We start from the raw sequence: 22,444 nt of genomic DNA on the forward strand, positions 1-22,444 counted from the left end.
ATAGCTACATCACAACCCCAACCATTAATCCAGCTCAGGCATTTTACAAATGCATGCATAGATCTTCCTAGTTCAATATACAACTTAATTGACAAAACCTTGTAAAACACCAAAAAGTAACCTAGAAGTGATATATCCCAAGATGTTTAAAAGGAACAAAGCCACAAATAAATTATTGTGTGGTGGAATACAAAGGTAGTACTTAGGAGCCATTTGTAAGTTTTGCTATTGCTACATAGCCGACGTTAGCATTAAGAGCCATTTAATCAACCAGTAAAGAAATGCAAGTTCAGCATCAAACTTCATTCCTTTACTTACCAATAGTTGTTTCCCACTGTGGAAAGCAACACTAAGCAAAGCAATGTTAACTATTTTCTCATCATGTCTTTTCTTCTACTGAAGTTGGCATGCTAACCAGCCAGCCCCGGCCCGTCTCATCACTTTCTAACAGCGACTCACTGTATCCTCCAATCTGCCCTGAAGATGTAGTGCTGCTCAGACAGCGTATTGTAACCTCTTTTAAACGCAACAGTGTCGAGTGACAATCACCAACACATGACATAAAAGGTAGACAAAATACTTTGCACTGAGGAAAGCCAACAGTATAGCAAGTGAATGAGCTAGCAGTGTTTTATGTTAGCGTCTCCTCAGTGGTACCTTGACCCAGCACCTTCGATGACCTGATTGTTTTGTTTAGTTGTAAGCTTCAGTTACATGCATGATGACTTTGCAAAAGGTCACAGGCAATTCTTTGATATATTATAAGCCTTAAGGGGGAAAAAAAATCAAAGATAATTTTGCTTTAAGTTCACTCTGTCTCAAGTCGTAATGTGTGTGTGACAGCCCAAATTAGAGCATGAAATCAACAGGTGACCTTTGACCCATCTGTTCCTTTTTGCCCTCTTGACCCCAGTCCTGAGGTGAACTAGGGTTTTTTCACCAAATGTCTGCAAGGTCGGAGCAGGGTCAGTGTACCTGTAAACAGGGATATGGAAAAGATTGCAGGGCCAAGCATCTGTTGGGAGCCTGATAATATTTGACTTTTATTAGAGTGGTGAGGATCAGGTCACTGTTAGACTGGCTCTTAATTCACTCGGTCAGGACAGTGAAAACTATCCGTTATGTCTTCAGCTTTTAGATCAGTTCGTACAAAGTGGACTGGATCTTAAACTGCCACCAGCTGTGCAGAGCTCTAGACATCCTGCCAATTTTGCTTGCTAATCAACCAGCTCATAGAGCAAGCTTCTTCTGGTAAATATGCTTGTGTAAGATCTGTTTTCTCTCGTAAATCTTTAAGTCCTCTAACAAAGTTCCAACTCAGCAGTGTTTGTCAGTGAATAAGCAGCGCTGACATAATCAACAACACTCCCTTTGGGTCAGATTATGCCACAAAATTATTCAGTCCCTACAATGTTTTCCACTCGCTCTGGAGTTATTGCTTTCAGCTGGCTGAGCCTCATTGATCCCCATCCTGAGCGCTTACATAGTGCATATCAACAGGAAACAAATCGGCAGCGGGCAGACCCACAGTGTTTTGGTTAAACTCACGACTGTGAGATGACTGGCAGGAAAAAATGTAAATAATAGCTCTATTTTTACGCGGGTCTTCCACAGAAGCCGCAAATGCTGACAGATTGACAAAATGGGAGGTAAATAAATAAAATGTCATGTGACAGCAGTTTATCAGCAAATGCATGAGTAAACATCTTCCAATATGTGTCATAACTGGGGAAAGATAGGGGATTTTAAGTACAATAGATTGACATTCGAGGTCTGTATACTGTAAATGTGTTTATGGGATCATTGAACATCATCTGAAACACCCTCTGGCAGCAACTTAAAACTTTACTTTTTTTATACCATGAATGCCTCAGAAAGTGCCTATTTGTATGATTATGCTCATCTTGCCCCTCCCTATTTGGAGCTGCCTTAAAGTGTGGTCACTTCAGACGGAAAGAAACCATATGAACTACATTGTTTGAGTGTTGAGTCAACTGGAAATTAGAAACCTCAAGTCCAACAGCATAAACTTTGCTGCTGCATCTCACAGGCAATTCTGTTTAATTGTATTCCTATTCTATTTACCTTTTTCTCCAAAAAAAGGTAAAAAAAAAAAAAAAAAGAAAAAGAAAAAGAAAAAAAGAAATAAAGAGGCTGCGGCTCCAGCAGGTAAGCATGGTGAATTATAGTACATTCACATCTTCAGCTAAAAATGAAGAGTCAATACATTCAGATATTTTCAGGTTTCATCTCCCAGAAAAAAAAAAGATCCTTCAGGGGCTAAGAATGCAATCAGCATTAATATCAGGTTGACAGCGCATATGGAAGTGCTGTGACCTTTAAGAGACTTCAAGAAGAGACATTAAAGCAAGGTTTCTTTCCCCAGGCATAAACTTTATTCATGACAACAAGAAACATCGAAATAATTTAAGAAGTCCTTGGGTCTCAGTTCACAGCCACATCTACTGCCCTCTAATACAATGTGGTCAACAATGCTATTTGATAGTTGTCTCTGTTTGTCATTTCCTAGTACTGCATCTCACAAGCTCCTCCATCTCCCATAGATACTATCACCTGGAAAGACCCTGAGTCATAGTGAGCACAGAGGCATTTGCCTGCAGAACAGACAACAGTCTGCAAGCCTTTACAAACATGCCAAATATGACTGCATTGTGAGGATCCTGTGAGCTGAGAGTTTTTACAGTCTCCAAAGAAAAACACCAATTTACTTTCAATTGCTTGAGGCTGATTTTGGAACCATAGGCGATATTGTGTCAAGGCTTTTGGGAATGTTATCACAATCACAGCAAGCTGGGAGTTTATAAAACCTCTGGTATCCCCAGATTATTCTTGAACTCTAAATTACCTGTGGTTGGGTAAGCTATGCTTGGCAGGCATGGCTGACAATGAGATAGGTCGCATGACAGACATTGCTGGCCTTTCTTTCATTATTATTCCAGATTATAGTGGGATTTTCATTCATTTTCTGTAATTTATTAGTTTTCACTATAAATGGCAGGAAAAGTTCCCATCCAGATTTTCATTTGAGATTCATGGCAGCGCTCGTGTGACCTGAATCCAAAATCTATTCCAAAATAAACGGAAGATCTTTTGGGAAGTGTCTGAAGCTACAGTAAAATAACTCAGATGCCTACAGGCATTTATTCTGGGCATTTATTCTGGGCTGAAATACTCTTAGTGTTGCTGCAGCAATGTTTCTAAATAATGCTTCTCTAAATTGGGGATTTCTCTTTCATACTTTCCCTCCTCTCTGTCTCTCTCTCCCTCTTTTGGCAGACGTGCAAAGAAAAAGTGTAGCATATCATTAGATCAGCAATGGTTCCAAGGCCTCTGCCCCCATGGCATGTTCAGGCTTTACAGCGAGACCTCACTCTTATCGGAGACAACGCTGCATTCCACTGTGGGGCAGATGGAGTCACATTTTTCAACTCGCCATCGACAAGATTTACTATTGCACCCACTATCTCTGTGATTTGTAGGTGCAACCACCTTGAAATTCTTCCAGTCTCCCTCTGGCACAACACAAGGCTGAAATATGTTGAGGAATATGCTTAGTGTTCACTTTTGCTCTTCCCTGTCAGTGAAAACATATTAGTCTGTCTGTTATAGATGGTAAGGGACAAAGTTGTTGGCTTCTCTTCAACTTTCCTTTTTGCCTTATTAAACTCATTAACAAAAAGTTCTTTCACAAGATGCTAGGTCTTGATGTAGAAAATATATCTCTCTGAGCAACAAGCAGGTTTTTGTATAGACCACGACATATATTCACATCTTAATCTTTTCATAGTAAAAAAATTAATTTGTTAGAGTAGCTACATTTTCTAGTTGTAATACTACATCAGTACATCTTTCCATGACCTAATCTTTTAACTGTTTTAAGCATGAAACAGACTGGTACAAAATTAAATATCAGTACTTCATATACAGGACTGATACCATCATCATCGATGTCATCTACACCATCATCGCTACCATCATCATCAATATCATCATCATCACCATCATTGATATCATCATCATTGATATCAATATCATTGTCATTGATACCACCACCACGAGCATCAGTTGGAGTGACTGTGTTGAGTTAGATGACCAGTAGCAATTCGTCTTGACAATATTGACTTTTCAGAGAACATAAAATGGAGAAAGTCATAGTTTATCAGCCGTGACGCACCATCCACTTTTACCCAACCCTCTTCTGCATGTGTGTCAACTTATTTGTCCTGTAAGTGATGGAGCTAAGACACCTGCTAACTGGCAATTAATGTGCATTATTTGACACTGTTTGTTTTCTCAGAGCTACATATCCCCTCTTTAATAAAACTAATCCTTGAGTATAATCCTTAGAACAAAATGCCGAAGGGGGACTACAGTTCACCATCCAATAGTACATTGCAAAACTCATAGAACCAAGATTATAATAAAGATGCATGGATGACTTTAACTGTGCCACTTTCTGATGTGAGCAGGCTTTCAATGCTGACTTCTTAATGGCATTAAGGTCTTTAATTGGAGTAAACATAACTCAATCAAAGTTGAGTTTGCATTTGTCTATCAAATTACCCTTCTCATGTGCAGTCTGCTTTTCAATTTGCATGTACCAACGATCAGACTGTCCTGGATGAACCATCACTGTTCTTGAACAGTGAGTGGAAAAGACAGTTGGTGAAGCCACTGTGACCAACAAAAGTTGTTTTATGTTGATAAATGTTTTTAAATTAACATTTGCAAGATATTTGTGACTGTACTGGCTCACTGGTCTTGATAAGAGGAAATCTGTATAATTCTATACATCAAGTCCATCTACCAGTGCCACTGGAATTCATCATGGTAGTGTATCGGGCCAGTCAAGCAGTTTGTTCTTGTACAGTCAGAGGCAAATGGGAGATTCTTCAGTTTTTTTCCTGCCGGGCCATGGACCAACAAACTATCTTCTTTCAAACCATTCAGGCAGCCAAATGGCTCTTCCTCTGTCTTTTAACTTTACCCACCACCGAAACACAACACAGAAGCTGCAGTATTTGAGGAATGCTTGGCAAAGTTGTCACTGCAGCCCGATTACAACCCATGAGTTAAGGAGCAAGAGGATTACAAGGAACTGACAGAATGGCCTTCCTCCTGCATTAAATTAAATCCCCCTTTCTGTCCCTCTTTGTATCCACAGACAGCCAAGTTTGTGCTGCCAGGGGCAGGGCACCATACCAGGGTGCTGTAATCTGTTTAACCTACATGAAAGTGTTGCAGCTGAATAGAAAAGATGACCCCTTCTTACTGGTCACCATATCCTTCACAAAAATCATTTGAATTTAAGCTCTGTTAAATGAATCTCTGGCCCACAAAGATAAGACTTACTCCACTGGAGGCCTTTTGAAGACCTCTCTTTGTGGGTTTGGTGATAAAAATGTAATGGAATATAACTATATTTAAAGCCAGATTAGCTTCTCTGTGAATAGGAGATGAGAAGCATTTTTGTAAAGTTTTGTGTGTGCATTCTGGCAAGAGTACATGAGAGAAGACATATTTTGCTCCCAAGGTTAGAAGAACTCAGCCATAGCATTTAATTATCCTGAAATCTGTGTGTGTCCTGAATTCTGGAAATACTTCACAACTTCCATGCAGTCGGTCAATTATGAAAAGTAATTTGGATTTTCTCAAGCTTGTTAAATGCCTGCCATTGTGGAAACCAATGATAATGCATTGTTAAGTCAAAAGGGAGTTTTCTCATTTGCTATATGCAGATGAATGTCTGAGGTTGACGGTAAAAACTTAATATCCTTTCCCACATTCATATTAGATTACATGAAAATTCAAAATATTGAATTTAAATTTAAACAAGAAAGGCTGGATGTCTTTCAGTGGTAAAATTGAGAAGGTTGGATGATGTTGAAACTGATACAGGCTAATCTCTGGAAAGGCTCCATCCTCATACTGAAGACATGAGCAGACACTGGCCAAACACTTCAAAGCGCTGGGAGGAGAACAATCACTTTCAGAATTACTGGTTTCCTTTTGGCTTATCCCCTTTGCAGAGGAATTTCTCGTATGTAAATAGCTGTTTGTGCGGATTCGATCAGTTCAGACCACACCCAAGCATTGCCCAAGCCAAACTGTCTCATCTCACTCGCCGAAAGCCCTGCAACCTTATCATCAAACCCAAGCACATAGCCTTTCCATTGTGCTGTCAGATTCAACGGACAGACATGACCGACAGCTTTATCTCTTTGGCCGCGAGTAGGTTTTTGATCTCTTGATCTTTTCTCACATTTGAACTCACATCAAAGGCTTTCACATATTCAAAGAAGGTGGAGAATATAGCATCCTGTCTTCATGTGCGCTAATCCAAGCCAGGCGGAAGCAGGAGAGAGGAATGAAGACTGATGGATGGCCTGATGTACAAGCGTAGCTCGTGGTATTGCCAGACATGAGGCCTGTATACTCCAGCCCTGCTCTCAGAGCTTTTGTTTAAGAATCTGTCACTGTGCTATATTACAGCCACTTTCATGTTTGTCTTATGCCCCAAGTGTGCTTTCGTTGATTTGTGCGTATCTGAAGCTTTAATAAATATTTTAAATTCTGCAAATTTAGAGCCCACACTTGTCTTTATTTTACTGTGTTTACACCGATTCATAACTGATATCCAAGTTCAGCAATTATGAAATCAACTATAAACTCAGTCTTAAAGATCTATCAATGACAGGGAAATGTTGGTGCATGTGTAAGCTATAGCAACAGAATGCTGTCACCTAAAGGACCACAGAGACTTTTCATCACTGTAAGGTTGACAACTTCGCTGCAGGAAGTCACAGTGCCGAGAAATACTGCATGTAGGCACAAGTTTTTATTTTTATATTTCTGTGTACAGATTCAATAATAGGGGTAGAAAGTGTTCATTGGTGAGCTTCACTTTTTGTGCCTGCAGTTTTTTTTTTGTAAGAACAGCAATTCAAATGTCTGTGTTATATAATGGATCACTTAATGCCAGAGGAGCTGATCTGCCAACACCAAACTTTGCTTCTCTTCACAGCTTTTGCAACAGTGAGCTCATTGCTTGGGTTTTCTGACATTGCCCCGAGAACTGCCATACCCCTGACCCAGTGCAGAGCACAAACTGGCTTTTTTTTTTTTTTAAAAATTCAAGCTAGAGCATGTTTTAATTGCAACACATAACATAGATGGATCCGGTACATTGTCAGGAATCATTAGGCTGAGTTTGGGTTTGGACTGCTATTGTTTAAAGCTTTGAGTTTGGGTATTTTTCATACCCAGTCTCTACAGGGGACAGAGTAGAGCTATGAGGAACCTCAACCAAAGTCTTCTAAACTTCCATCTCCTAAGGCTTAAAATCTTTCTTCAAAATGTCTACTCTTTCAGAAGTGAGACCTGTGCTATCTCCGAGCTCCCACACAAAAGAAACAGCACCACCAAACAACCCTCTTTTATAAACTCAACTTGTAATCAATGGGCAGCTGTTGAAATTGAGCCACCAGGTGTGACTCATTGCACCAATCTTTACTAACGAAGCAGCACACTGTTTTACTTAGTAGCACCAGTTAGCTCAGTGGAAAAAGAAAGGGAAAGTCACAAGGATATAAAGAAAATCTCAAGATTCACACTAACAATGACTCACCTAGAAATAAAGGGTTTTTACTGTGTGTACACTTGAGCCCTAAATCACCTCAGCTTTTAATTACCTTTCCATTTCAAAGAGCGCTGAGACCTGGACATCCACTGTTTCTAGAAATATCAACAAATGATATCATGTTTCCAAACTTAAACATGATGGTATAAACTGTATAAAGAACCACAGCTAAATTTTGATAGGATTTCTCAGCGAGTCTGCCTGACAAAGCACTAGCCCCAGACGCTTCAATTCGATGATCAGCTTTGAACAAAAGTAATTAAGAGGGAAATAAAGGGCTTTAAATGGGTTTAATAAATTACACTACTCACAGAAAAATGGCAGAGGAAGATGAAAAAGTGAAGGAAGACGAAAAAGGACAGACGAAGAAACAAACGTCAAAATCACAGAGCAAAAGCATGGCCTTTATTATGACATTCAGGTTCGCACAGAAAAAAAGAGGAAAAGGAAAGGTCCTGGAACAAGTTGGATGCTTCGTCTGTGGAGGATTAAATGTTCATTAGTCATAAAAGCAACATGCAGACCACAGCATAACCGTCAGGCAAGTACAAATGACATAATCTATGGTGAAATCTCAGAAAACAAGTGTTTGTTCATTCTCTCCAGCTGTCCAACAAACTTTGCTTTAACACAATTTCTAGAGTTGGCTTTGAACCCTGAAAATCTTGTTTTGATAAAAACAGGCACGAATGTAGCTTTTCTTATTGGACCTAGTTATGCACAGCTACAATAACTTAATGGGGGCTTGTCCGTGTCCGGAGCTTACGGTCAGCCACAAAACATCTCACTTAAAAATCCTCCTCGGATTTCATTGGCTAGTAGGGGACGACAACAGAGAACAGATGCCCTGCAGCCATTAAAAAAAAGGAAAACGGGAACAAAAACAATCCCTTTCAGTTGTTTAAACTTGAACTCCAGCAGGCTGATGGGAGGTAGATTTTGGGGTCATCGGTGCCAGAGCAATTCCTGTCCATGCAGTGCCTCCTCGTGCACATCAAAGATCCTCAGCATCAGCAGATTGCTGGTCAACCCGGTGAGCAAAAACAGCTGGGCCGAGCAAAACAAAGATGATATAAGTGGCTTCCTCCTCAGTGGCGGCACCAGAGCAGTCAACAATGATAAGCCCCAGCCCATATTGTGTTTGAAGCACAGTATACCCCCCCTCCCCTCTCCCTACCAACAGCACCACCAAAACCAGACAATTTAGAGACCCATGTAATGCAAGAGGAAATATAAACTGTGATCTCTTGAACCCTGTCAAAGGAAAAGCTCTGGCTTTTGTCTCGACAACCATTTTGGGGAAGTAGTGGGAGTGACTCTAACTTTCAGGGACTGTGATCTGCGAAACAATTCAAACATGCCTTAATGTCAGCGATAAAGAGTGAGGGAAGTATAAAGGAGTTAAACAGGATATTATTGGAAATAAAGATGATGTACATGTGAAAAGGTTCCTGTCTTGAGTTAAAATTGTTCAATTGTTCTTCTGTTGCCCATGTGGAAGATATGGAGAGCTCACTGAAAACCGGCCCTTATGATAAACTGTGCAGTGTCAATGAAACACAACAGTACTCAGTAATCTGCGTACACACTTCCTGAAACAAATAAGACTGAACCAAGCTCTGACCTTCGTCCATGTTCCATGTTGACAGACACAACAGCAAAGGATGCTTCTCAAATGATTGAGAAAAGCAGGACAGTGCAGACCTCTACATATGGAAATACTTTTTTTAAAAGAAATTTTCCTGGACGTTACCCAAGTTGGAGGTAAACATTTACATGCACAATTTCCCGTCAGATTTATCTAACAGTGCTCCAGGCCTGAATGACACGGGGCAAGCAAGGGTCCAACTTCAGAGGTTTCAAACAAACAAGAACAACAGTTTTCATTCCTGAAGTCTTGGTAGCCCTCATGAGATATTTACTTCCTCTAAACAGGAAAAATCAAAGTCATCTTGTTCCCTTGAAGTCTATACCTTCAGTCACAGCGACCAGAATTGTAAGGAAATTAACTTTTTGTCTAAAACATAAAAAAAGCTCCAAACGAAATTGCAATGTTAAAGAGAGCGAGCTGGGGATTATGCAGCATTATGTAAATGAAGGGGCTAATATGATTACTGTAGGCACGCGCTGTGGGCTGATGAGATTACTTTTGGTGTTGAATGGTGAATAAGGTTAATTCTCTCACATTATGTAAATGTACATACTCATCTCAGTTAACTTGTGACCTGTGTCTGGACCTGTAGCCTTTTGATTAATGATTATTTTTCAAAAGCTCCTTCTCTTGTAATTAAGTATTCACTTGTCAAACTCACATGCATCGAGTTGCACGTTCAGAGTACTGGCTTAAGTTTTTCAACTCTGTGTTCTGAGACAGAACCTTCTTTTTAATTCATACTGGGACAAATAAAAGTAATAGTCTGTCATTTGGCTATCTGTCTTTCAGTTTTTCAGTCAGCCAGAGAGCATGTGGTGAGGTTTTGATATTGCAGATAGTGGTGTCCAGTTACACCCAAAAGTGGGCCAGCAAAAATAATTCAATAAATAAATGAATTGCAGTTGCTCAGTGAGTTGGGGATCAAACCACCAGCCTTGCAAATAATAGGCAACCTGCTCTACCTCTTGTGAAAACCATGTGGGTGTCTTCCTGATCTAGGTGCTGGAAGCCTGGTGACATAGTGACCACATGTGCAGCGTATTGCTGAAGCAGTTGTCTGATGAGTGAACTGGGGACATGTAATATGTTGACAAGTTGCGCAGCTGATAACATGCTATAGTATTAGCCAGCCACACTGGCCTAGCTAGTTGGTTAGCTCGGCTGCTAACTAGACAATATGATAGAGTAACACATTAATTTGGGTTAAAAGTTGGTGTTAAGATTGGGCGGTGTGACACATATAATGTATGGCTTCCATTTTTCGACCCTCTGGCTGTCAGATCCGCCAAGTGTCAGCACTGCCAAGAGTGTTTGAAAGTCAGCCACACAAATTTGCATGTCAAAGTTCACCAACATTGCACAAAAGCTCCCCGTGGATTTATCTATTTTTATCTTCTGATCATGGCAGTTCTATTGTAATGAATTGATTTTAGTCCATTATAAATGCTGGTGTGACTGGGCCCATAGAAAGCTTCTGTCCCTCCAGTTCAAAGTACCAGCTCTTGGCTCAGAGTGACATCACTGTCCCCCAGATTACATTGATTTTGGAGAGCAGGAGGGGCCACCCTGACCCCCTCATCCCTCGAGGCCATCCTGAGCCACCGCCACGTCTGGTGAAAGTGTGAGTCAAGGATCTCACAGCCAGGCTGTTATGCCTCCATCTGGGCCCTTGAATTAAACATCAGCTGTAGGCAGACGGGCTCCCTGCCTCAAAGCTTGAGGGACCAGGAACTGAGGCCAATTAACCCATGCCCAGTCTATTCAGACCTTACTTTGTAGCCAATTAAGAGGGCATATTACAGAAGGGGATGAAAAGGGATGATAAAAACGGTTGGGTTTGATTTGACAGGCACACAGGGTACTGTTTGCATAAAATAATACCAACTGAAAGGATCATTTTGTCCTTGGCAATGATTGCAGTCATTCTAAACTGGAAAGTAAACATGTTAAAAATCCTGAGGATAATCATTAATAATAACTGAGTGTATTCTTAGCTTCCAAGAGCACCAACAATATTTGCTTCCAGTAATTTGAGAATAACTTTATCCTTTTTTGTTGAGCAGTTGAACACTGAACTTAAAAAATCTTGCTTCGACATGAGACACATTATGTCACAGTTTCATCAGACACCAGTTTGTCTTCAGTGCAGCTCAGTTCCTCTTCTCCAAGTCTGACATCTGTCTAGTGTGAGGAAATACTGCAGATGACACAAGGACACGAAACAGCGTGAATGTCAAGAGCAGAAGTGAACAGAACCAGGACAGTTGTTTTCTTCTCCCATTGTACCAGATGGAAATGATCACAGATGTGATCTGTTTGTGCGTTGTTATATTGCACAGTAAAAAGGCACAAATGAGCAAATCATGTCACGAAAGAATCCTTATTATCTGTTATATTTGTTATGGATAATTTAAAATTGACTTTTATAGAGGAGCTATGAGGTGTAAACACCAGTTTCACTAGATTGTGAGTGGGAGAAAAAATAAAAAACATTTGTGGGTTAACAGGATGCAGACACTGGTTGGAACAGTGCCATGAGTGTCCCCAAATAATATGTCTAGGATTTATCTTCATACTGTGCAGGCTGTAAGTATTAGGACAGTGATATGTTTTTCATTGTTCTGGCTCTGCTCCAGCACCGCACTGAATTTCAAATGAAACACTTTCTATGAGGTCAAAGTGCTGACTTTTAACTTTAAGGGTGTTTGCGGATGTTCACATTGATATTGGATGATCAGAGTTGGACTTTTTACCTTTGGTAGGAGGGAAGTGGGATACTAGGATACAGTTCCTTCATGGTTTATCGAATGTGAATGTAAATAGCCTGTTAAAGATGAAACTTTAACCTCATGGTCAAAACGCTGACTTTCAAATGCGATATGCTGAATCACAGGGGCATAAAAAAGAATAAAAAAAAAAACATCCCAATACTTACAGACTGCAGTGCATGTAAAACATTTAGGGGTATATTCAGTTTGTATTGCCACAGTTAAGAATCTGAAATGTCCATTGACTCCTTCAGAGCAATCTTCCTCATAATTTGCAACAATTTATTCATGAAAGGTGTTTAATGTGTGAGAGTTTCAATAAGGTATACGAAAGTGGTATACAATAAGGAACCAGATGGACCATTATATAAAACCCTATCAAAAAAAAAAAAAACATATAAGGATTTTCATTTTCCCAATGCATTAATCATTTGCTGGCAGTGCTGACACAACTGCAGTGGGTGCTGATACAGGGAATGTAAAAACCTGGGTGATGAAACTCTTCCAGTTGACAACCTTTGTTGCATTTCTGTGTAAGTTTTCGTTGCCAGGTGCTGCAAGATGGTACTGGTATTGCAGACTCTTCTTTGGCTCATGTCAGCTATGATATAAAACTCAAGCACACCATATGTCTGCTCACCGCTTCTTAAGCTCGTATCTGTGAACCTGCTGCTTATCAACTCAGCACGCACGCACGCACACACACACACACACACACACACACACACACAGACACAGACACACACATGTTCCTATTTGAGCTGGCAGGGAAAATTTTTGAAGATATAATCTTTACAACATTTGTAACCAGGAATTCATTGCATTCAGATCTCACTACGCCCCCCTCTGAATAGCTAACATTTTACATCAATATGTTCCCCCAGGGGAGGAAAACGTGTAATGATGGTGAAACTAAAAGAAACAGGTGTTCTTCTCTTGCTCTGGGTATCTGTGAAGGTGTTGAGAGTTACAGAAAGATTGTGAATCACTGCTAATTGCATGAAATTACAGTCGTGGGGGTGCAAAATGAATCTATTGTAGCTTGAGCCAGCATAGTTACAGTCGTACCTTGGAGGGCATGAATTATTGGAATGATGCTAACTGAACAATGAGTGGCTGGCTGGGAATGCTGTAGGGGTTTTACAGAAAGATTTACTTGATTATGATGTTTGGGGTGAATTCAAAAGCAAATTATTTATTTAATTACATGAAAATGTGCCAACTCAGTTTCAAATCCACCAAATTAAAAACCTGAGGAAGATGAAATTAGCTAAAGCTATTTGCCACTTGGAGACTTTTTGGATTAAAACCACTGATCCAAATGCAGTCAGAATATGATTGGGTTTGGCTGGAGCCTCTGTGATTGTGTGTTAAAAAGTAAAAGGCTGTTGTGCGACTTTCTTTGAAGGAAATAATCAAATTCAAATTTTAATTGACAGCATAACCACCGTCTCTAATGAGAAAATATACATACTCTACAGCTGCTCAACTGAAGCCACCAAAACAAAAGCATTTGCAAAAGATATTCACATGAGGCGGTGGCCTCTCATTATTCAGCTGCTTTATCAGGAAATGCAGCCGTGACTAAACCAATTTAGAGTCGACAAATAAAAGTCATTTGTATTGTTTGACAGACAAAAAACCAATAACCAGGATAAATAATGGAAAAGCCAACAGGGAAATATCTGACTGATAATAAATCTTGGAGCTTCTTTCATATTATTTCAGTAACTTAATATAAATACTGTGTAGATATTGTACTGTGTATTGCTGGGTGCACTCTGTTTGCAGAACACATACATATCAAGCTGAGGGCTGGGTTATTCATGTAGTGTCTTTCAAATTCATATTTATATGTGAAAGGTCTGAGATGTTAGCCTCTGCAGTTTGATGTAAGCCAAGATTTCAGATAAGCACAGGCTAAAGTAACATAAAGAATGAGTCAAAGCATGTGTTGTGTAACATTTCAAGAGTTAAAGCCGCATTAAATAAAATTTGAACCATGAGAACCAACAGTTGCCTCCTCCAATACCCAGCAGTCAGACAGCAGCATGAGCATGTCACTGCAGTTGTGTGTCTGGCCACCAGACAAATGTCCAACACTGACTTTATATTTCCTTGTTTTGTTTCTTTGTTCTTGTCATCTCATGTTTGATTTACCAACTGCTGAGAATAATATCTGCGTTTTTGCTGCTCCACTTACTTAAACCAGCCAATCGGCCACTTCAATTGAAGGTCTCCATTTCAACCTGGGCAGGTATGACGCCCTCTGCTTGTTTGAGCTTGTTTGCTGGAGGTAATTCTCGGTGGAAATACTGGTGACATTTTTAATAGTACACTATGTTTTGATTCACTTTCAAATGTAGCACCACAACTTTAAGTTTCAATTGGCAGTTGAGGGGCATGGGCTTCAGTTATTAGCCCTCAGTATCTGGACTAGAAAATACAATCAACAGATGGACATCTACCACTTTGGTGGATAGGTCTGCCAGGAGTTAAACAGTCTGACTAGCAGGCAGTGTTTTGCATGACATGTGCCAGCCAGTGTTTGGCCTTGGACTCTATGTGAGTCTATGTGACCGCCGGGTCTGTGGACAAAGCACAGAGAATCATCAAGACAGATTTCAAAGGGAAATATTGTACTTTTAATTCCACCATATTTACTCCACTATAACTATTTGATAACTTCAGTCACTAGTTACTTTCCAGATTCAGATTACTAATATAAAATATAAAATATGATAAGATCAGATTGATCCCTGGAGGAAAATCCACCAGATACGTAGCAGTATTTAAAGTAACTGAAGAAACCATTAATTAATGTATCAGTAATTATAATAATATAGCCCTGTATACATGATTCAGTAATTGGCCATTCTTATAATTATTACTTTTACTTTTGGTGCTTTAAGTATATTTTGATGCAAATACTTTTGAGCTAGTGTATGTTTGTATTGAATAAAACATCCCTCCAACAGGTCTAACATTAACAAACCAGAAACTGAATATCTATAAGTTACATTTCACAATATACTACAACTCATTTATTTAAAGGTTTCTAAAAATAGAAGTTTCATGTGGTTTTTAATGTTTTTTTAGGAATATTTTGACCACAGTTGTTTTACCATCATACAGGTCACGCTCGCAGTGAATTACGTGCGTAAGACACATATTTTCTAAATATATATTCCTGTGACTTACTCACAGAAGAGGAAAATGTTAGTTTCCACATGACTGTGACAAAACAGAAAAAATATTGTCTTCTGAGAACTGAAAGTAGACTCTTGCCAAATAGTTTCCTTCCAACTGATGGCTCGCTTCTCTTAAAGGACTTGAACTTTGTTATTAATGTGCCACTTATATTCTGGGCTGCAAATGCAAGGACTCATCTTGACAGGATTGCCTCTCGATCACGGCTTGATAGATTAGACCGAGGGATCATGAAATGCTCGAGTGATTATTGCTAATTTTTTGACCATATTCAGAAAGGATACCTTGGTCTACCTTGTATATCATGGCGTGTTTTGCTGCAACACTTGGAGTCATCATTCTGTCAGGATTCATCAACCTGCTCTCAGCAGCAAGCAAAGACACCTGTGACCTCTCCGCTGCTGTTGAACAGAGTCTGACTCTGCCTCTGGGCTATGAAGGGCTGGCAAACACACATGTGCTGAAATGGACTCACAACAACACACTCATTTTTTACAGACAGCAAGGCAAAGTGTCTGTTGGAAAGACAGAGGACATTTCTCCATCCGGATCTCTTCTGTTGAAGAACCTACAATTCTCCAGTGCAGGCGTTTACCAGGCAGATGTGCTGCATCCAAATGGTACTTTAGCTAAAACATGGAGTGGTCGTCTGTGTGTGATGGACAAGGCGCCAAAACCTCAACTCACTTACGTCTGTGACTTCAAGACTCGTGCTGTTAATCTAAATTGCAACGTGGCCAAACCTCAGGGTTTGGTGTTCTCGTGGACACTTGATGAAAAGACATTAACAAGCGAAACCAGACAAACATTGAGCATATCATTGGAGCAATTAAAAGGGGAGAGGAGCTTCACATGTAGCGTGGCAAACAAAGTCAGCAAGGAGAGGAGTGACACTGTTCGACCAGCCTGTAAGAGTCCAACACCGTCACCACCATCACCACCACCTTCGCTTTGTTTTAAATCCAAAACTGTTGTGGCAGTGGCAGCAGGAGGAGTAAGTCTGATTCTGCTTTTGCTCATCATTATCATCGTATTATGTTGCTGCCACAGACGCGACAAAACCCAAATGAGACTCCGAGAAAAAGGGGAACTCAGAATGCTTTCTCTGACCAAGCGAGAACCCGACTCCACCAGCCCAGTGTATGAGACGATGCACCCGAGTGAGGACTCTCCGCCCCCGAGCCCCAAGCATTCACAGAGAGCCTGTTACCAGAATGTTTCTGAGCCTGAAGCTCAGATGGTAAACAGGCCTTTACAGTTACCCACAGCTGCTGAGGAACAAAAACCTTCACCTGTGCCAAAGCCGAGGACAAAGAATCCCCAGACATCAAATATCTGAAGGAGCCTCCCTCTGCTGCCATCCCAGAAACTTTCAGGGACTGAGACAAAAAGACATTTGTGGCTTGATAACATACAACTGAACCAAAATGAAGAAAACTATTCAATTCCACAGTTTTAACCTTGATAATATTTATCACTGCAACAGTTTGGTTCATACTGTGCACTGACAATTGAGTTATCTGTGTCTAGGATCAATTTGCTAAGTCACGATGTGCTGTGGGCCTGGGAAGAAGAACATTTGTTTCTTTGCAAATGTAAATGTCTTGGTTTGTATATGTTGAAGTTTCATTCTTTAATGTTTTAAAGTTAGCCTGTATAGTTGTTGGGGTTGTGGGTTGGTAGGGATATAAAGGAGGTGTCTGATCCCTGGCACATGTCATGATGCAATCAACTGTGATGGATGAATTTCAGTTTTCATGTTATCTTCTTTGTTTTATGATTAATTCTGTAACTGCAGAGCTGATGTGTTTCCATGTTACTAATGAAGCAATTTCATTTCTAGAAAAAAAAGGAGATTTTTGTGTAAAAAGGTTGTAGATAAAAGTAATAGATTAAATGATAAAGCTGGTGATATTCTGTATTTTTCTCAAAATGAACTAATCCCAAAACCAACAAAGCATTTATATATACACATTCATATTTATATACACATATATTCTGTCTTATTTTCCAACTTCCTTAATGCTATCTGTGGCACTCAGCCTCAAGCTGATTGGTTCCAACTGAAGACGTAAATCTTTAAAAGCAGGTCACAGACATAAACTTTAATACTTAAAAAAAAAGGCTACATACTTTTCTAAAACAGCAGGACGCTGTTGTTTTTAGCAAGTGTTTCTCAAACAAGAGCATATTATGTGGGACTATTTGGAGCGACAACACTTTTGTTGCTTTAGTGACTATTTCCAACCGCAGGGATGTGGATTTGGGACTGCCTGAAAATAAACTGCAGTCTTCATGGTAACGAAGGTACATGTCACAGAGGCCAACTGTCTGGCTCATTTATGTGTTTATAATAGTTTTTGAACTCACAGCAGGATACGTTCCAACAGCATACGGATACACAGGCGGCATTTGTTTGCGAGAGTTTGTCAATAAGAAAAATATAGAATCTCAGCAGACTTATCTTTTAACTTTGTCTTTATATTAATTTGTATATGAAAACTGTAGCAAAGACAAAATGGACGCAAATGTGAAAAAAACAAACATGTCTTTATGTCCTCTGTCTGAGATACTTTACCCATTAATCTTTCAAGATTAACAACTGAGTTCTCTGTTATTGAATCACATTGTATGTTTACATATACGGTTTGGAATAAATAAAATTGATCTTTATATCTCCTGTTTGTATGGAAAACTACATTAAGCGGCTTATCTGTGTCAACCACAGCCCTTTGTTCCGGCTTCTTACATGTCAGCATTCTTGCACTTATTAAAATTTGCTTGCTTGCAAGAAGTTATTAAAGGGGAAAAAAATCAATAGAGGAATGGATTAGCTAAGGCAAATATCTATTATCTCCAATGGGTAAATGGTAATCCACACATGAAAGTGTTTGCTGTCTCGCCTAATGCTGTGTGACAGCCACATAATGGAATCCCCCTGAGCGTCATCGCCTAAAACTTACAAGCCAATGTCATCTTTTGTCAGGCCCCCGCTCCACTCCTGCTCTCTTTACATGGCTGAAATTTCAGTCCAGCCGGCAGGGATTTGGCAGTAAAGCTGGTATCTGCTCCTGGAACAATGTCATTTGTCTTTCTTGAGAAACACTGAGACTTGGCTGGCAACATGCCACATCACTTCCCCTCACCAGCTAAAAATGTACAGGATATACATAGACAGACAGAGCAACACACATGCACATACATAGGCACGCGGTATTCTCACACACACCCTTCACATACACACTAAAAGGGAGTGTATTTCATGATACAACTTAATGAAACACATCTCATATGTCTTTGCCAGATCTGCACTGGAAATGGAAGGGAAATACTTCTGAAATGTGTTTAATCAGTGGCTCTTGGAGTCTAGAGGATATACCCTTTTGATCTTGGAGTGTGTGTGTCCAGGAAAAGGGTCAATTACCCATGGAAAGTATTTATACTCATGTCAGATCATTCTTATTACAGTTCTGTAGTTGTCACGGGCTGCCAAGTCTGGGGAAAGCACAAACCAAATCAGAAAATCAGAGTTCAGCCAGCGCAGTGGCCTTTTTCATCAGATTTGTCTGAAAATACAGAGATGATTATGACCTATTAGCATTCTTGAGCTAACACAGCACTCTTTGACCTCAGTCCTTTTTCTGAAACTTAAAGCATACAAAGTAACTGAAGCCACAATCTTCCAATCAATTCCTAATTTATTGAAAAAGCAAAATGGCCAATTACTCTTGAAAATCAAACAGAGACTTTATGAGTTTGAATACCACGTTCTTTAAAGTAAGAGTCTTTAAAAGTTGTTCCATGTGGAAAATGAGCAGAAAGCTTAGGTTGAGGTCTTGCTGAACACTTTGTAGGATTGTATTAAAATGGTGTTAAGTCCCTTTTCAAATGTCTCATGAAGCATCAAATTCACACTACATGTACATCAGTCCTGTGTATTTTCTCTCCTCCCTCTCTACACCTCACGGTTTTTCACACACTTTTTGCACAGGCACTTTGTGGACTGGCTCGGCACAGTCTGCGGCTGCCTGCAACACACCAAATCAATTTCCGAAATTTGCTGAGGAATCAGGCTGCACTGATTTTTAATGGAGGAAGAATACTTTCCAGACCTCAGCAAGATTTAGCACCTCACAGTCTGGGACAAATGCACAGAGCACATACAAGTCTTCTAACATCTGACTGAATCTAATACGATTTGTTAAACCTCACCTGACCACAAATTCAGCCATCCTCTGCAGAACCCACTGACTGGTTTGCATTAGTTTGTGTGTAAAGCCCTTGGTACGTTCTTAGCAGCTACTAGCTAGTTACAAACTAGTAATCTACAATGTAAACAGAAAGTCACTGTAACTTCACCAGCTAAAACCAAAGCAAACACAACAGTTCTGTGGAAGTTAAACGATATATAACTGCCAAACCTTTGTAAATGTAGGTCTGTCTTTGTTCTTTTCAGAGAGGGCAGTATTTATTTATGATTTTGGGCTACATAGAAGGAATTGACTTGATACAGGCCTACTGTTTAGAATTAGTTGGAAATATCTGACTAATCTGACATTATTGATATCATGTTTTGCAATTTGAGGTATATTGTGTTGTTTTTGTGAAATGTAACTTAAAAGCTTCCCATTTTACATCATTATGATTTGGAAGTCCAATCAAGTATCACATCAGATTAGCCAACTGGCTAATATATTAGCTAGTAAATATGGGTGTAAATATTAGTAACAAGTAATCTCTACATAAGAACTAGTTTGTGTAACGTGTGAGTGTACAACTACAACTAAATGTACATTAAATCTGAACTGACAAAGAACTGGTGCAACTGCCTCCTGGGATAGCAGGGATTTAATACATGATATGTTTTCAGTATTCTTTTGATTCTGTTAATCTAAGAATAAATGCACAAACCACATTACAAGCAGGTACAAACGTCAGAGCTTTAGTGGATAGTTCATGTGACATTACAGTGAAGATAAAAGTGCCAGTGAAAGCAATAAACACTGACGACAGCTGTACCTTTGGGAGGGATTTTCCATGCAGTGTCTTCACCAGCAGGACAGACATGGTGGATTAAAGCCGTGATCGTCCAACTGGAGGACCTTCGGTATGAGTCCTTAAAGAACCTGAAAAGTATTGCATGTTGCTTACATGAATTATGCACAGGCTGAGAATCCTCTATATATGAGCACATCCTTTCCTAGGAAACTTTGTTATGTGTGGTTCTTTGTCATGGTTACACAGGGATAGCTTTTTGAATCTCTGTTTATAGAAGGATTTTGTTTTACCGGATTTCCCTAGCAGAGCAGTTCCTCATTCTGTTCTCTGCACTCGTGCCAAATACTTCATCGTTGTCTACTTTGACATGGTGGAAGAGTCTCCTGCAGAGGCTGATTCCACGAAAACCCACGACCAATAGACTTCCAGCATTTCTCTGATCTGCAGCCTAACAATTTCAGAATTTTCATGGATAACCAAAAACTGCAACAGCACATGTTTTCAACAGGATTTTGGAAGAAAATTAACAGATTGATTTCACTTTCGTGCTCTCTTCTATCCGAGGGACAAATTCACATTTATCACCTTAGAACCAACTTTGCAGAGGCCTAATGAGAAATTCTAAAGCATGTAGGAATCATATTGATACCCTATCATGTGTCCAGGAAATGAGACACAGGGGTCATACAGGATGAAGAGATGGACAGAATCAATGTTCAGACCATATCAGCAGTGAGTAGAACAAATATTCGCATAATTTCATTCTAATGCCTCAGCAGCTGCTCTGAGCCAAAGGGCCTGGCGTGTGAAAAGAGAAAAGGCTGGGAAAACAACAGCCCTTTGTCAGACTCAGACTTAGACAGGAGCGCTGCTGCCATATAAAGCCAATGAAGGAATGTGACAGCACCAAGGTCTACAGACATGATGCAGAACATCATTGCTCTCAGCAGAGATGGTAAAAATAGTTCAGTGCAGCAAAGAACCACTGTAATGTGTTGTATTGTGTATTCACTGGTTAAATGATATTTGTAATATATTCGAAGAGTCTGTACAGACCTGGGAATGTTGAGTAATGCGCTTTTGTTTTGCTTCGTTTTCCTCATCGCCATGTGCCTCTCCCAATACTGATGCCATCTTTTAACCTGTCAGCAAGGAGCTTCGTCAGAAGGTTATAATGTCGGGGAGTTTAGCTATTTCCCCCTGACCCCCACACACACCATTCTCCATGCAGTAGCCTCAACCAACGTGGTTGTGCTAGTGCAGCGACACAGACTTGTTCCCTCACTGGTTTCCCAACTACTGGTGTTCACCACCCATGCAAAGGTACTCAAGACAATTACCAATACCAAACTATACATAATTCAGTAGTTGAGATAATAAGCAGCTAAACCTCAGAGCTGCTGCAACATGATAGGGCTGTCACTTTTCCAAAAAGTTTCAAGTTTGAACAAATTCTAATGAATTCAGACATATGGTCGCATCACCCCATAATGCTTCTGGATGAATGTGACAAAAAGCAGGCAGTCAGACGAGGTAATGTAGTTGACTTTGCGCCATTCATTGAGTTTGACATATGAGTCAGACTCAAGTTTGTCGTCTTTGTAAAATAAGGCAGATGCATTTCACAAAGTTCGCGAAGAGCCTTATCCTTGTTGATAATTTTACCATCTACTTTCACACAATGTTTCACAGATGCTTAGTTATCTGATCAATACGGCTTTACTCGCTAGTCCTCCACCATTATTGTGGGCTTAGCTTAATGAAAGGTCAACAGGGTATAAAATACATCAAACTTAATGTGAAATTTAATAGAACGCTGTTGGACCACAAAGCGAACTACTTCCGTCTTGAATGTGAACAAGTCATTACAGTATTTCATATATTTAATTTTAAGCCATGTTCAAACGAAAATTTGAATTTTGAATAAACAGTGAAAGCCCTACAACATGATCCACTTGAAATCTTCCAGATAACTGCCATCCTTTCTTCCCACTACTCAATCTGTCACTTTTACTTATCAAGATGGCAATCTGATATCTGAATCTTTTGGCTGCAAGAAAGGCAAAAATAAATAAAATTACCACATTGTTAGAAATCTAATACACACTGCTGGGTAAAAATGTGAAGAAATCCCCATAGTTATTTGTGCCTATC

The 22,444-nt window shown here is 39.8% G+C and overlaps 1 protein-coding gene across 1 annotated transcript; it reads left to right on the top strand.

The window, feature by feature from the left end:
• Positions 1–15,452: 15,452 nt before the first annotated feature.
• On the top strand, positions 15,453–17,936 carry LOC111229720. The gene has a single exon (XM_022756176.1). It carries the CDS (start codon positions 15,597–15,599, stop codon positions 16,629–16,631), a length of 1,035 nt encoding a protein of 344 aa, XP_022611897.1. The 5' UTR covers positions 15,453–15,596; the 3' UTR covers positions 16,632–17,936.
• The last annotated feature ends 4,508 nt before the right edge of the window (positions 17,937–22,444 follow it).

This window comes from Seriola dumerili, unplaced genomic scaffold (assembly GCF_002260705.1).
Source record: "Seriola dumerili isolate Sdu_G_001 unplaced genomic scaffold, Sdu_1.0 BDQW01000242.1, whole genome shotgun sequence".
Taxonomy (NCBI): domain Eukaryota; kingdom Metazoa; phylum Chordata; class Actinopteri; order Carangiformes; family Carangidae; genus Seriola; species Seriola dumerili.